The 14,897-nt window shown below is 42.3% G+C and overlaps 2 protein-coding genes across 13 annotated transcripts in view; one reads left to right on the forward strand and one right to left on the reverse strand.

Moving 5' to 3' along the window:
- LOC147027227 (pro-neuregulin-1, membrane-bound isoform-like) overlaps positions 1–14,897 on the forward strand; it is a 1,384,261-nt gene that overhangs the window by 420,497 nt on the left and 948,867 nt on the right. The gene's annotated exons all lie outside the window — the stretch shown is intronic.
- The window catches only part of LOC147027228 (uncharacterized), a 56,576-nt gene that overhangs the window by 25,137 nt on the left and 16,542 nt on the right, over positions 1–14,897 (reverse strand). Inside the window, exons 1-3 of one of the 4 annotated variants that reach the window (XR_015058743.1) lie at positions 10,967–11,306; positions 10,445–10,557; positions 10,227–10,355 (exon numbers count right to left, since the gene is read on the reverse strand). Coding sequence is in view for 2 of the 4 variants with exons in the window: in XM_085883476.1 (XP_085739602.1) it covers positions 10,227–10,329; positions 10,445–10,471 (130 nt within the window). In the remaining 2 variants the exon portion in view is untranslated. Of the gene's footprint in view, positions 1–10,226; positions 10,356–10,444; positions 10,558–10,966; positions 11,307–14,897 lie in introns of those variants that run through there. The other 3 variants (XM_085883476.1, XR_015058742.1, XM_085883475.1) reach the window with 3 other exon arrangements.

Genomic DNA, 14,897 nt, shown 5'->3' on the forward strand with positions numbered 1-14,897 from the left:
CTCAAGACAAGCGGATTGAATATGGTCCAAATATTAACCAAACTCTTCAATGAAATCGGTTGGACTGAAAAGGTCTGATTGGTTAAAAATGCTTGTGACCCCAATTCACAAGAAAGGAGACGAGCATACACCTGCCAATTACAGAGCGATTTCACTCCTGTCTGTACCAGGCAAAGTGTTTTACAAAATTATTTTGAATCGAATTGGCACAGTCGTAGAAGAGACCCTTAGTGACAGTCAGTTTGATTTCAGACCAAGCAGAGGCTCACTAGACACAATATTCATCATCAGTCAAACCATTGAAAAAGCCAAACAGCAAGGAGTCCCTCTCCATTTCAACATCGTAGACTTCCAGGCAGCTTTTGACATTGTCTGGAGAGAAGCACAATGGAAAACAATGGGTGCAGTTGGCATGCATCCAAAAATAATTTCAATCATCAAAACAGCAATGAACACAGTGGTTCAAAGTGAATGTTGACATAAGACAGGATTGCATTCTGTTGATGACAGTTCAATATATTCGTCATGAAAGAGTTAAAAAATTTTCTCCGAATCTTCACCTCACTGACACCTTCTCAGAAGATATCCGGTACGTAGATGACACAACTCCAGTATCTGTGGTCTTTGATGGGCAGAGCTTGCCACAAAGGAACTGGACAGTGCTTGCAAGAAATGGGGATTGAAAATCAACGAAAAGTGCAAATTAATGACACCCTCAAACAGAATCATTGAAGTCAATAGCCAACCAATTTGGCTGTGTGGGTGAGTGTGAGACTTATCAGGATTGAAAGACGTTTTCCAAGTGCTTGATCAGCTCGTGATTTTATCAGGGTTTGAAGAGAGAGGGAAGAGGCTGCAGCCTGCCTGCCTGAAGGACATGGCAGAGGGTGGAGTTATCAGCTAATGGATGAAGGGGATTTTGCAGATAGTCAGATGAAGATAAGGAACAATACTGGCCCCAATCTACTGCATTGGTTCACTCCAGCCTTGACAAGGAGAGGAGATTAAAGTATTCCGATTAGGGCCACATGTTGGCGATAAGAGTAGAGGAAGTCAGTAAGCCATGTGTGGAGTTTGCTTTGGATGCCATAGAATCATAGAAAGAGTTCAGAAAGCAAGGTGCAGTGCCAGACTATTGAAAGATTGAGATATATCTAGCAAGATGGCCATAATCTCACGTCTGGCATTGAGGGCCTCCATCCATTGCTGGTAGAGAAGGAACAGCATGTTAAAGGTAGAGAGACCTGGTCTGAATCCAAATTCATGATCTGAGATGAGGCTTTCAGAGAAAAGTAAATATTTAATATCACTTGTGATAATGGATTCCATGACTTTGATGATGATTGGAAGTAAGCTTATCAGTCTGCAGTTCAGGGGATTGTTTTTTTGCACCTTCTATGTAATGTACTAATGTTGGCGGACTTCCAAACAGATGGAAGATGACGTAGGACAAACGCTGGGGTGAAAGGAACGTAGAGTATTTGCAAGAACAGCAGAAGAGGTTGTTTGGACACATTAACTCATTTCATCCAGTCCAGTTGCACAGAATCAAGGGTTGCCAGAAACCTCTCCACCTTCTCAGTTGAAAATGATGCAGGGCCCATGAGCAGTCCAGTATGGCTGGGTTGGATGGTAACAGAGAGCTCGAGGTTGGGTCACAAGATGTGGAACCAAACACAATTGAAGCGTTCAGCCTTCTCACGAGCAGAGTCGGCTGTGATGTGGAGTCTGAAGAGAAGGTGGGCATTGGAGGGGGAGCTTACTCCAGGGACATACTTAAGATTGTACCAGATTTTAGAGGAAGGAGACAAGTTTGAACGATCATTCTTAAGGTTGCACAGATATTGTTTCATGGCTCTCCTGAGAGTGGACAAACACTTGTTGCGGACTTTGTGGAATAATCTGAGATTGCCTTCGATCGGGGTTGCTTTCCAGGAAAAGAAGGCAAGTTGGTTCAGAAGAACTGCTTCACCACAGGATTCAATGTACCATGGGCAGGAAGAAGGGTAAGTTAACTGAATATGAGATGGGATGGATCTGAACATAAGAGAGGGAGCAGGTTTCTGTGGAAGAATTCCAAGGCTGAGTAACAGGAGACCAGTCCTGAAGTGAGATGGCTGCTTTCAGTCCCTGCCCATCTACCTGAGTGAACTACCAGACTCACCAGTGCTATGGCAGCTCTCTTGGAATACCAGCTCTGAGAGAGTTGTTGACTTTCACATGAATATGATCACATTAACCAATTGGAGCAGAGGAAGAGCAGGAGACATTTGTGGGGAAGTTTAACATCAACAAGTCCAGAAGGTAGGATTTGTCATTGGGAGAAATCCGGTTTGGAAAATTCACAGGTTGAGTCAGTCTCATGGATTCTATGAATAGATCTGATACCAAAGGAATGAAGTCTCCGTCTCAGGTCCCTGGTTCGAGTCCAAGTCTCACATCAGTAGAGCAAGACTGGAATCACCAAGGACCTGACGACTCGGAATTTCTTCCTCCTGAATAGATTCCCGAAAGCACCACACCCAGTGAATCCATGACTCCCGAGGCCCGACACAGACATCTTTTGACCTTTAGCTCACAGCCAGCACAGACATGAATGTCACTGCCAAAGTTAATGACTCTATCCATGACCTCAACATCCACACCACAAACAGGTACAGACAAGATAGCAGCATCCAAGATGCCATTGAAAGCCTGGATATTAGTTTTGGCCCTGGAAACCCGTAATCCCAGTGGCTACACAACGTCATTCGAGCACCTCGAGGGCCCCCAAAAGGATATCCAGAGTCTCCGGAAAGATGCCTGCATCATCTGCGAAATGAAAGTCAGAGATCTTGAAATTTCCAAACGATGCACCGCAGCTTGATCTCTCTGACATCTTCCACAGAATCCAGTCCATACAAGTGCTGAAAAGTGTGAGGGTCAGTGCACACCACTGACAAACTCCAGTCACAACTTGAAATAAGTCAGAGATGGAACCTCACAGCACTCTGAGTACCAGAGTATAGTTCAGACATCAGATTGATCAGTTTTGGTGGCACCCCACAAAGAACGCGAATCCTCCCGAGGGCATCCCGATTCACTGAATCGAAAGCTTTGCAGAGATTAACATGGGCTGCAAGCAGCCCCTGCTGAAACTCTTGTCTGCATTTGGTGAGGACCCGAAAAGCATGGATACGGTCAATCGTTGACCTCTTTGATGTAAAGCCTGACTGCCCGGGAGCAATGGTGCTCAAGCAGATGGTGGCGAACCCTATCAAGAATTATCCGAGCAAAGACCTTGCCCAGCACTGAGAGCAGTGTCACCCCTCGGTAGTTGTTGCAGTCCTGGCAATCATCCTTCCCTTTCCAGAGAGGCACAGCAAGACCCCTCTTTCAGTCAGTTGGGATTATGCCTGTGTTCCAAACAGAGCAGAGAACTGCATGCAATGATATGAGTGCAGCATTTCCACCAGTTTTGAGAAGTTTGGCATGGATGCCACATATTCCAGGAGCTTTACCCCATTTCAACCGGTTCACCGCAACCCATGTTTTCACAAATAAAGATGGTTCGCAATTGATTGGAGGGTCAGCAATAGGATTAGTAACACCCCTGACATCCTACTCAACAACTGGTGGGTCAGCCTGGTGCAACTGCTAAAAGTAACTGGCCCAGCAGGTCTTCACTTCAGACTCCTCGATCAAGAGCCCACCACCCTCCTCTCTAACTGCAGTACATTGAAGGACAGGCTTCGAGGAATGCAATGCATGGGGGATAGGCTTGGAGGAACTTTCAAATCGGAGGAGACAATAGCCACAAGAGATAAATGATTGAGGAACATCCTATGGGAGGAAGGATTCTGTTAAACAGATGATCTCCAGATTATCAGCAGTGGCATGGATTGAAAGATCTATTAGGTTGGAGCGGAGGTCTTGGATGTTTGAGGTCCAGGTGGCTTTAAGAGAAACTGCTCCTCATAAAATCTCATGTACGTCAGAAATGGCACCATGGCACAGACCGCTCCAGACGAAACTCCACCAACTGGGTGATTTCCAATCTCAGCTCCATCCATCTTCACACTTTCATTATGAAAGTCATTGGTTGCAAAACAGCCCCTCTAAGGGAGGTTTTGAATCACATTCATAAATTAATTCTAAAGACCATTACACCTCCTGATATTTACATAGAATGTCATACTTAACTACAAAGAATCCTTCCTGCAATTCACCGACCAGTGTTTGTGTGTTTGTTTGTAGTGCTACTCCTCCCATAGTTCTGGGCTGATTCCATCCAGACTTGCTACATAGGATCAGCATGACCCCAATTAGTGTATAATGTGGTTGTTTTTATCTTATCCGGTGGTCTTGGTGGTGTGAGGGGTGGTGGGGGACGCAAATTAAATTCTCTATGTAAATTTGTATCGTGTCGCACCACCTCCAGGTCGGGGAGAATATTACAAGTCTCCATCATTAGTATTCCTGTCCCCACATTTTCCAGTGCAGTGAGGTGCTTTGAAGAATAAACAGTAGGTATGCTTTGCTTCTTGCACATGACCCAGGGTTTTTTGCCCATACATAGCTGTCAGTTGCCTATACACCGCCCAAATAAAGGTATGCATCAGAAGAATATGTTACTTGCTTGGAAGATCACCTGTAGGGTGGGTACTCTACTAGTATCTTGGAATTTAACGTTCTTAAATACACCACTCATTCAAATATTTTGAGAAAAGAAAGTGATGAAATGGGCCTATAATGAGCCTTCTCATATTTATCACCACTTTTGAAAGTGGTGTAACTTTTGCTAATTCTAATATCTGGAATTATTCCCTTATTTAAAGATAAATTAATAATGTAGCAAAATGGTCCACTAATTTTAGCCATAACAGATTTGATTACCCTGGGGCTGAACTCATCTAATCCAATAAAATTCTCATCTCATCTCATGGGTCACAAAAAATCGTGAAAAAACAAAAACAAAAATGAATACGTCCACGAAAAAATGCAAAACCTGAAAAATAAATGCGAATACACCCGTGAAAGATTGCAAAAACTCAACCCCCCCCCCCCACAAATATGTGAAGCACAGGGCCGTGAATGTAGAAGCTGGTCACATTTTATCAACTGCAAATAGTGGGGTCTAACAGCACTTACTAATATTACTAGCATAACCCGCGCTCTGCGCAACATGCTGGGGTGGGTGTGTTTGAGAAAGGAACTGATGCAGAGTATCAGTAGTAATTTTACTTTAATGCAGTAAGTGGAATACGATTTCACTGTTTCAGAACCATTTTATTTACTTTTTTTGTACCATGCACCTCATATGGTCTTTGAGATAATGTAAGCCGAATATCACGTTTTTCGAGCGCAGAACAAAGTCGGAGATAGCGTGACACGACACCACAAACTCGAAAATAATATATGAGATTCTTAAAACACTTGAAAATATCACAAATCTCTATCTCTGTTGCAGCATAGAAATAGAAAGATTTCAAATAATCATTGTCAAGATAATGATTAAAATTGAGATGATAACCTACTTCTGATAATGGACCTCATAGGTCATTCGACAAGTGAAATTCCCCCATCTAATGATGGACCTATTTCTGTAATGAAATAATTAAAATTTCCAAGTTATCTCTCCATCTCACCATTACAATTTATTTTAACATTGGAAGAATTTACTTTTCTTTGTTATTTATCAAATACTTTTACAGATCAAATACCCATAATATGAGATTGATATTGAAAAATTACATTTTCAAATTAATTAACTCTTGGTACTTTAATCATTGAAGCCTATTTGTAAATTGTTTCTATTAATATATCTCATTTAAACTGGATAGTTTGTGCAAAAATTGTTTGTAAAGTCTATTTTTATACTTAATCAATTGCAACATTCCATCAGTCATCCATAGTTTTAGTTTAATTTTTTTCATTTAGTTTTATTTGTGACTTTACAAAATGGAAAATTAATATCATATAGTGCATGGAATCTTGGTTCAAGCAAGTTGTATGCTTCATTGGGTTCTTCAGAAAGTAATATCTCATTACAGTTAGCTTGTTCCAACTTACTCTTCAAATGTCCAATCCAATCAAAATTAATACGTATATTTTGAAGGAGTAAAAGTATCACTCCCCTGGTTTAGTCGAGAACTATAGCTCAATGAGGTAATCTGAAAAATCAGGTAAATGATCTGTAAAGTCACAATCAAATTGCTCACTCATAGTTGGCAAAGCTATTGATTAGTTCATATATTGCCAATCAAAGTAGCTGCTGATGTAATAATACAAGTAGGTCTATTTATCAACGAGAGATAGAAATTACTCGATAATAAATTTATAAAACTTTTGCATGAGATATTTGTGTCACATTAAAGAAAATCACTCTTCAAATCACCCATAATATCCAATGATTTATTTTTAGTACTGTCAAAAACGTCAGAATTTACACAGGGAGGTTTGTAGATTAGACCAACAACACTATTTTAACCATTTTTCCTGATTTATTTCAGTGGACAAAGAATCGCACAATGTGCCATTCAAAACTCTCTTCATGATGAATACAAGAAAAGGCATTACGAATGTTCATTGAAACACCACCACCACACTTCCCACATATATTCTTACATAAGTATGAATATCCAAATACATATGGTAAAGTAGGCCGACTGTGTTTTTTAAGCCACATCTCAGAAAAACCCTCACATCAAATTGAAAATTCAGGAGATTAATGAAATCTACAATTGGGTCAAATTTTTTTAAAAGGCTTCTTGCAATAAAATGTACACAGAACGGTACTAGAAAATTTAAATTCATCATCCTCATTATATTCAACAGAAGTACAAACTGTTTAGTATGATAATGTTGAGAATCATATCCAGTATTAGAAAATATATTTCTGTCTTGATCTCATTTCTCATTTCCAGTAACAAATAAAATGAAAATCAAATGCATGGAATCTTATCTGTGACCTGATCATTATTTCTGTTCCCATACAGTTTTTACATTGAGAACAACTTTATCAAAATATTATGATTCAATTTGACTGAAAAGTAGAAGTTGCAGAAAACATTTGGCACACAGATAAAAAATACAAACTCATTTCAATCGTACAAAGGACTATACTGAAAAGGTTGCATGAAGTAATCAAACGATATATAATTCAGCTTGTGCATTTGTGGTTGTATTTGCATATGTGTTGAACTTGTATGTACACCTTAACTGCTGGATGGAATGAGTTGAAATTTTGTGGTTGTGCTTGGGGTGTTCCTGAGAAGGATATAGGTGTTAAAGAACAGTCATTCAGGGAGGAGTGGGAATGACGATGCAAATTCTCTATATACCGTAAATGTGTCGGTGTTTCTGGTGTTAATAATAATAATAACAATAATAATAATAATAATGATTCTGATTAAGATATCTCCTGCTCTTGTGTTGATGTTTCTCCATTCATTAGAAAACAAATGTCGGAATTTGTTATTTTATGAATTTTGGTCGGTATATACTGGCTCATCCATGTATTTTGACCATGATGTTTGAGGTCGGCCTTTCTCCCACTGTTCCAAAATCAATGTCGTACATATCAGGTGTATTCTTGTAGAATTTCTGTGATATCTTCATAAGGCGTTGGCGATATTTCTCAAGCTCCAATCACAGTGATTTGAGCTTTGGAGGGAGATCTGTATGGATGTAGGCTGACTTTCCTTTGATTTATTCCTTGCCTGTATCGCTTCTAGAACAGCATTCTGGTCATTCATTTAAGAAACCTGACATCATAATATTGTGTGTTGCGCTGTTCCTCTGAGGCATTTTGTTGGTGTTTTCCAGGAAATTGATCCGCGTTGACCAGATTTATGGATTTCACATGACCTTCTGTGAATCTCAGCTGCATAATCATGCCACGTACCTCATTAACAGCATTCATTGGTGTTTTTGCCAGAAGATTGTGGAACAAGTCTTTGTTTTCTCATGGCTTTTTAGTACTGTCAGGGCATCCATTTTATTGGTTTGAGCATCATCTGCCTATCTGCAAAATATGGTGTAGATTTTTTTTCAGCTTTACTCGTGTCATGGTTATTCGCTTCATTTCTTGCGAGACCATTGTCATGATGGTGTTCATACCATCTAATTTCTGCATGACCTGCGCCATGCCATTTTTAAATCGCTCAGGCATGCCGCAAGCACCTCCTCTGTGGCATATCCTCCCTCAGCCATGGTGATTTTAGTTGAAGGTTGATTTGTCCCTTTTGGCCACCAAATTCAGAGGCATGTTGCTGTTCCAGGATGGCCCATCAATGTTTTTGGATTGAAAATGGGTTCCAAAAATCTTGAGGTTGAAAGCCAGACAGACCTAACATCCATCCATTGAGACCATACTCTGTACGGAGCGGCAGTGCTGCCTAAGTAGTCTCCTGGGGTATTGGGCACAATCCTGGACATGTCACTGCGACGCAGGATACTCAAATGGCTCAATCATCCCAGAAAGCTGGTACTCATTTTGCCAACCTCGGAAGGATGATAAGCAGAGTTAACCCCGCCTGGTATTAATTAAACGGATGAGAAGGATTTGCATTCAGGACCCTAGGATCCCAAGCCTACCACACTAACCATTCAGCAAACACCAGGCATACACAGACCGACAAACATTTCCCGGTTGCCATTCTTTCCGTCAATGGCTCTGGACATTCAATCGGCTCCCATAACATCAGGGTGGCAGTTCCCACAGACCTCATCAACTGTGTTGCATGTTGCATTGCATGTTGAGCGACGTAATCGTATTTCAACAACTTCTCCAAGTTTACTATCCTGTGAAAATCCATACCATGATTTTTATAAGCTGTTTCTGTGGGAAGAAATCTAGCTTTGGCTTGCACATGAATAGCTTTGGCTGAAAGGGCTTCCCCAGTTGGCCAAAGGAGGGCGTGCTGACAAACCCCTGGGAGTTAACTCGGTGAGTCCTGGAGTGTGGCTGCAGGAGGCCAGAGTCCCATTGGCTTGGTTTTTCACCTCATGTTTAGTCTCACAGATCCAGTTTATTGTGCGATTGTGGGACATCAGCAGGTTACTTAATTTGCTTTTGCCAGGGAGGATAGCTGATTCCAACACTGCTGGCAAGAGTGTCAGTTATTACAAAATTTATTTGTGTACGCTAGGATCGCGATAGCTCCATTGAGTCATCAATCATGCAGGCAATACATACGGATTTTTTGAACATATGCTTGCTGTTCATCACATCCAGTACAATTCATTGATCACACTTGTATATTTAAGCATTTCTTATGGTTGTCCCTTCCCTCACCCCATCCCCATTCTTCTTTTGAGGCCATTTCTGAGGCTGCTTCCATTGTTGTCGGTTGATGCAAAGCATATCTTTCTACAAAAACAGGTTGTGCCATTCAAATGGTTCTTAATCTGTGACAGACACGGCTACGGAAAAGTGGCCTCAGCCAACACCACAGAGAGGAAAAACGACGACCAAAAGTCTCATTAAGTGCTCAGGTGCAACTGATTCCTTTATTCTGACCTCATAATCCATCGTTAACTCTCATCATGGGTTTGCGTTGTTAAACTAGTTGCTTTTCTGCTCCATAATATAAGCCGTGCTCTACCACATGCCAGTAATTTCTCTAAATGTATTGTAAATGAACAGAATAATGCAACCAGGGAGATTGGCAGACCGGAGTGTAGCAAAGGCGCTCCTGGTTAATCAATTTGTCAATTTTCTGGCTTTCCTGTACTCATCTCTTGGAATTATTTGCCGAGTCATATCACGATGTCCTCCGATTGGATTCATCCGATTGTCTGTCTGTCTGTCTGGGAATGTCATCTTTCGCGTTTTTGTGTTTCTTTACATGAGTGACGTGTAATGCTTGACATGTTTCATTTTGGTCACTGTTGTTATAACATTGCTTCCATTTGTGTACATCTCATTTAATCTGGTTTGTGATTATTATTGAGACTGATTATTAGCATCACCAATTATTTCTGTTCCTTTTGTTTCACTTGTATAGCCAGTAGATCTGTTTGAATGAAAATAATTTGGATGAGTGGGTGCATGCAAGTACGTAAGTGGCGAAGGGGACAACTTTTCCAGTTGGCCAAAGAGTCTTACTCTTGACTTTTTGCACTCTAAACGTCGAGACCATTGATTGATGGAATAGGGCAATACCATAGACTTAAACGAAAAACATAATGGCTCCAACAAAATTAACTGCAATCGGTGCAACCACCAAAAGTGCATGGCTTACCATAAGCTGGGTTGAAGCATAAGAATGGGTCTTGAGGAAAATAAGGCTGCCACACGTCACACCTCTTCGTGACAACTGACACCGCACTTTGCTTTGACTCGAGCTGCCAGTGCCCACAAGGTCGGGAAGCTGTCAGATTTGGCACGTTGCACTACATTAGCAAGGGTAATACCCAGTGTACGCCATCAGGAAATGCCAGGCAATGCAAGGATAATCACCCTGCCGGCTGCCTCGTGGCCTTTCATCTGAAGCCACGTTGAATAATCTTGGTGGGGATGGAGTGTTGGCGACGCCTGTGTTCAGAATTCAGCACTGTGCAAGTCGTATCAGCCTGTTGGAGATAATGGTAATAGTTAGGCAAAGCATGTGGTTAAGGATGACATAAAGAAGATAACCTCGTGCAAACTAACGCCAAGTGTCCACAATGCTGCATTTATTTTCCCGTCACTTCATTCCGCGACATTATCCGTACTAAGGACTATCGGTTGGTTTCTGCCTGTGTTCATTTTTTTCAATGTCACTGCCCGTCCTTTAAGCATTCTGCCCAACACACACTGTCAATGTGGGGTCGATCGGAGTAGGCCTGCGGGTCACCCACCCGGCAAATTATCAGTCCTCTTTGCCTTACAGTGAGCAGTTGTGAAGCTGCGATGCTCCGTGGAGTCTAACTTCGTGTGTTACACCTTGATTTAGCTCCTTGCGCGAGTGCCTGCCTGACCGATTGCCGTGTCATCATGTACCTGAGGCTCGTTTGAGGCAGAATCTCATGGCAGTCCATTCCGGGCGATATCTGTGGCAATGTGGTAATCTCGCAGTGCAGGGCCTCGCGTCTTCTACACCCATTTAAAATGGTGGCTCTCATATACCGTCAGGACTTCTTCTGTCGTTAAATAATCTCACTTGCAGCAGTAGATTGTGGGTTGTCTCAAATAATTTGCAAGCCTGTAATTCTCCCCTAATGTTAAAACATTTCATCGTTAAGCTCATCATTTTGGATGATCCCAGTGATCACTTTGGTTTTAACATCTTCAAAAATACGTAGCTTGATGTAATTTCAACTGGAACATGAAATATGTCAAAATGTATCATCCGCCCCTCTACCCTCCACTCCACCCACACACACCCAAAAAAGAAGAACCTATGCAAAGCTGAGGCCTCCGAACATTTACCATAAAATGTAAATGACTGCAGCCTGCAGGTGGATTCTGTAAACCAGCAGAGGGCAATAGAGGCTCAAGCAGGTTTCCAAAAACATCATGGTTTCATCAATTCACTCTTGAGACATCATTACCAGTTGAAAAATGGTTTTATGACCGATATCATGAAAACTGCAGAGAACTTATACCGACTCGTGTGTTTTCACTGCATAAACTAAAACCTACCGTTCGCAACATCTTTCTCCACTGCTTGCCTTATTTAGAAAGGAAATGTTGCCAAACATTCCAATAAAGTTACCTGAGTTAAGGGAATGGCAACTCAGGTGGGAGTGTCTTCACCTGTAGTCCGGCAAGATACTTGAAGGTTATAGTTTCATGTGCGGAAGAGCCAGGAGTTTGTTAGGAAGACAAACGACTTAAAGCTGACCAATAAGTAGACCAGATCACCGAGGGTGATGAAACAATTGTTTCATATACCGTGATGTACAATTAAGTGTGTTGTTTACACGCAAACCTCCCGAAGATATAATCGGTGTCATTATGATGTACCTGTACCTTGACGCAGATCCTGATTTGAGGAAATGCACATCATTTGACACCGATGAAATTTAAGTTTTTCAACTTGTTTGAGTACCACCTCCTCCTCCTCCTCCTCCTCCTCCTCCTCCTCCTCCTCCTCCTCCTCCTCCTCCTCCTCCTCCTCCTCCCCCTTTGTATGCAGCACGCAGTTGTAGGCAGCATCATTGGCTGAGCATGTGGCTGTGCCACTGATGCTGTGCCCCTCCACCAGTCCACTGGTATTCATTTCACTGACCTCAGAAGGATAACAGGCAGAATCAACCCCACCTGGTATTAATTCAACAGGAGGGTGGTATTTGAACTCAGGATCCGAGGATGCCAAGCCCACCGTTTGAACTGATCAAGAGAACTATGCCGATCTGTTAGCTGTTGCGCAATATCTAGGATCAGCTGAATTTCTTCAGCTCCACAAATGTCACTGTCAACCACTTCTTCGATAACTTGTGAGATGCTGTTTTTCCAAGTGAAGTTATCATTCTGTTCTGCCCACTTCTTGAATGTCTGCCAGTGTAAGTGGGTGAATGCCTCACTGAGTACTAGAATGGCATGAAGAGTTTGAAAATGGCCCCCTCTCTCAACCATGATTTTTTGCACAGAGTCCTGCTGACACAATCAGTTCCTCGGCACCACTGTTTTGGATGATTTTGCGAATGGCCTTGACATATTTGTGTGCTTGATGAAATCCACCGAGGATTACTACCTTTCCAAAGATGTCACTGTACTTCTATCGAAGAACTGTGGCTGGTTGATGTGTAGCTTGATCCCCAGTGATGATCATCCGCTGATGATCCAGGACATGTGGTGTCTTTACAGAGATGAGCAATTTCCTCTGAATATGGCAGGATTGTTTGGTGATTTAGGAATAAGTGGCAGGTACCAACCTTGTTGGCTTTCTGTTTATCAGAAAGTCTTGCACAGGATGCGGGGAACTCTGGTAGTCCAATACCCTCATCGATCGATACATCAGTTAAGTCTGAGGTTCTCGCAAGTCAACCAAGTTTCCATACAAGAAGACTGTTTGCAAAGTTATCAGTTTCCATTTCTAAACTGTGATGTGTTGGAATATTTCCCAGTGATTGTGATTTCTGTCGGTCCTTCTTCGATACATAACACACAGGTAGGAAGTGGTCGGACTCTGCGGTGTATTCTTAACTACTGCAGTCTAAAGGCCATACCTGGCTAAAGGCCATACCTTTAGCACCAAAGATTTAGGGATATTAGACAAGAAAAACAAATGGTTTGAGCATGGAGTCAATGAATCCATTTGTGAAAGTCGAGGCACCAACACTTGTTGCAAGAAGGGAGGTCTCCACTTCAATTGATCTCATCCATGGGAGGGAAGTTCCTCGTCATCTGTCACATGGCTAGCAATGGTCACGTGGCTCTCAACAGCATTTGTCTAGTCCTTTCCATATCCAAATCCATTGGGACCATACTCTGTGCAAAGTGTTGGTGCTTCCTAAGCAGTCTCCTGGACTATTGGGCACAATCCTGGATGGATCACCACTCCGACATAACTATTGGGTACAATCAATTCTGGATGGGTCACCACTCTGACGTAACTATTGGACACAATCCTGGATGGGTCACCACTCTGACAAATATTGGGTATAATCAATTCTGGATGGGTCACCACTCTGACACAACTATTTGGGACAATCAATACTGGACGGGTCACCACTCTGACGCAACTATTGGGCACAATCAATCCTGCATGGGTCACCACTCTGACGCAAAATACTCACATGGTTCCATCATCCCAACAAGCTGGTACTCATTTTCCCAACTTCGGAAGGATGACAGGCTGAGTCAACCCCACTTGGTATTAATTGAACAGCTGTGCAGGATTTGAACTCAGGACCAAAGGATCCCAAGCCCACCACCATAACCATTAAGCCAACACCAGGCATACTGTTCCTTTGCCAACCATAATCACGTGACACCCTTCCATAGCACATAAAAAGAACAGCCATTTAAAACCAGGCCTTTGCCAGGTGACGCTAATTTTGTGATCGGCTCAACATTTCATTCCAAGCACCAGTGTTTTATTACCGGTGTTTTATTTGATTCTCGTATCACTTGAAGGGTACATTTTGGTCACGTACTGGCCCCGATTCTATGAGGTGTAGAGCACACTGTTCATTTGGATAAGATGATAAGCGAGATCAGCGTTTCTCAACCTTTGATGGCCCATGGCCCCCCTACTGAGTCGCTTAACATTCGTGGTCCCCTGCCTTTCAATAAAAGATGCAGATTTAGTTTTATGAAATTTATTTACTCAGTCTTAAAAGATAAATCAAAGTAAACATTTTTCTAAGCAATACAATCAATGAGACACTTGCTGTTGGGCTTGTCTGACGAGGCCTCTTATGTCCGGCTCCGTCTTGGACACAGCAAGGCGAATATCGTTCCCAACGTCAAGACGGTTTCTGAACTTCGTTTTCATGGTCGCAAGGTCAGAAAATTCAGATTCACAAAGATATGTTGTGGCGAATTGAATGAGCATTACGGATGCCTTCTTGCTGAGTAGTGGATACGCATCCTGAACAGACAACCAGAAGGTGGAGTGGTCTTTGTTACTGAAGACCAGCTTCATTGCTTTTGAAAACTTCAACTCTGCCAGCTCCTCTGCTTCGTCTTCAGTAGGTTCAATTTTGGCGTTAAATGGGTCTTTGTGCCATGGAACATCCAACGGTGCATCGTCAAAATACGATTTGAACTCAGCTGAGAGATTGTTGAGATGTCTAGTGATGCAATCTTTGATGCCGACGGGAGCTCAATCCTCTGCGTCTGCAGGTGCTCGTCCAAGAAAGGAAACGAGGCAATAGACCCGGCCTTGATTCGTGCCTGCTAGACTTCCATTCTAGCAGACAGTCCGGCAAGCTTGTCTTGAACGTCACTGACTGTCACATCACGGCCTTGCAAGGACTGGTTC

The sequence above is a fragment of the Eptatretus burgeri genome, chromosome 5 (assembly GCF_056783735.1).
Source record: "Eptatretus burgeri isolate ZD-2024b chromosome 5, Ebu_testis_v1, whole genome shotgun sequence".
NCBI lineage: Eukaryota > Metazoa > Chordata > Myxini > Myxiniformes > Myxinidae > Eptatretus > Eptatretus burgeri.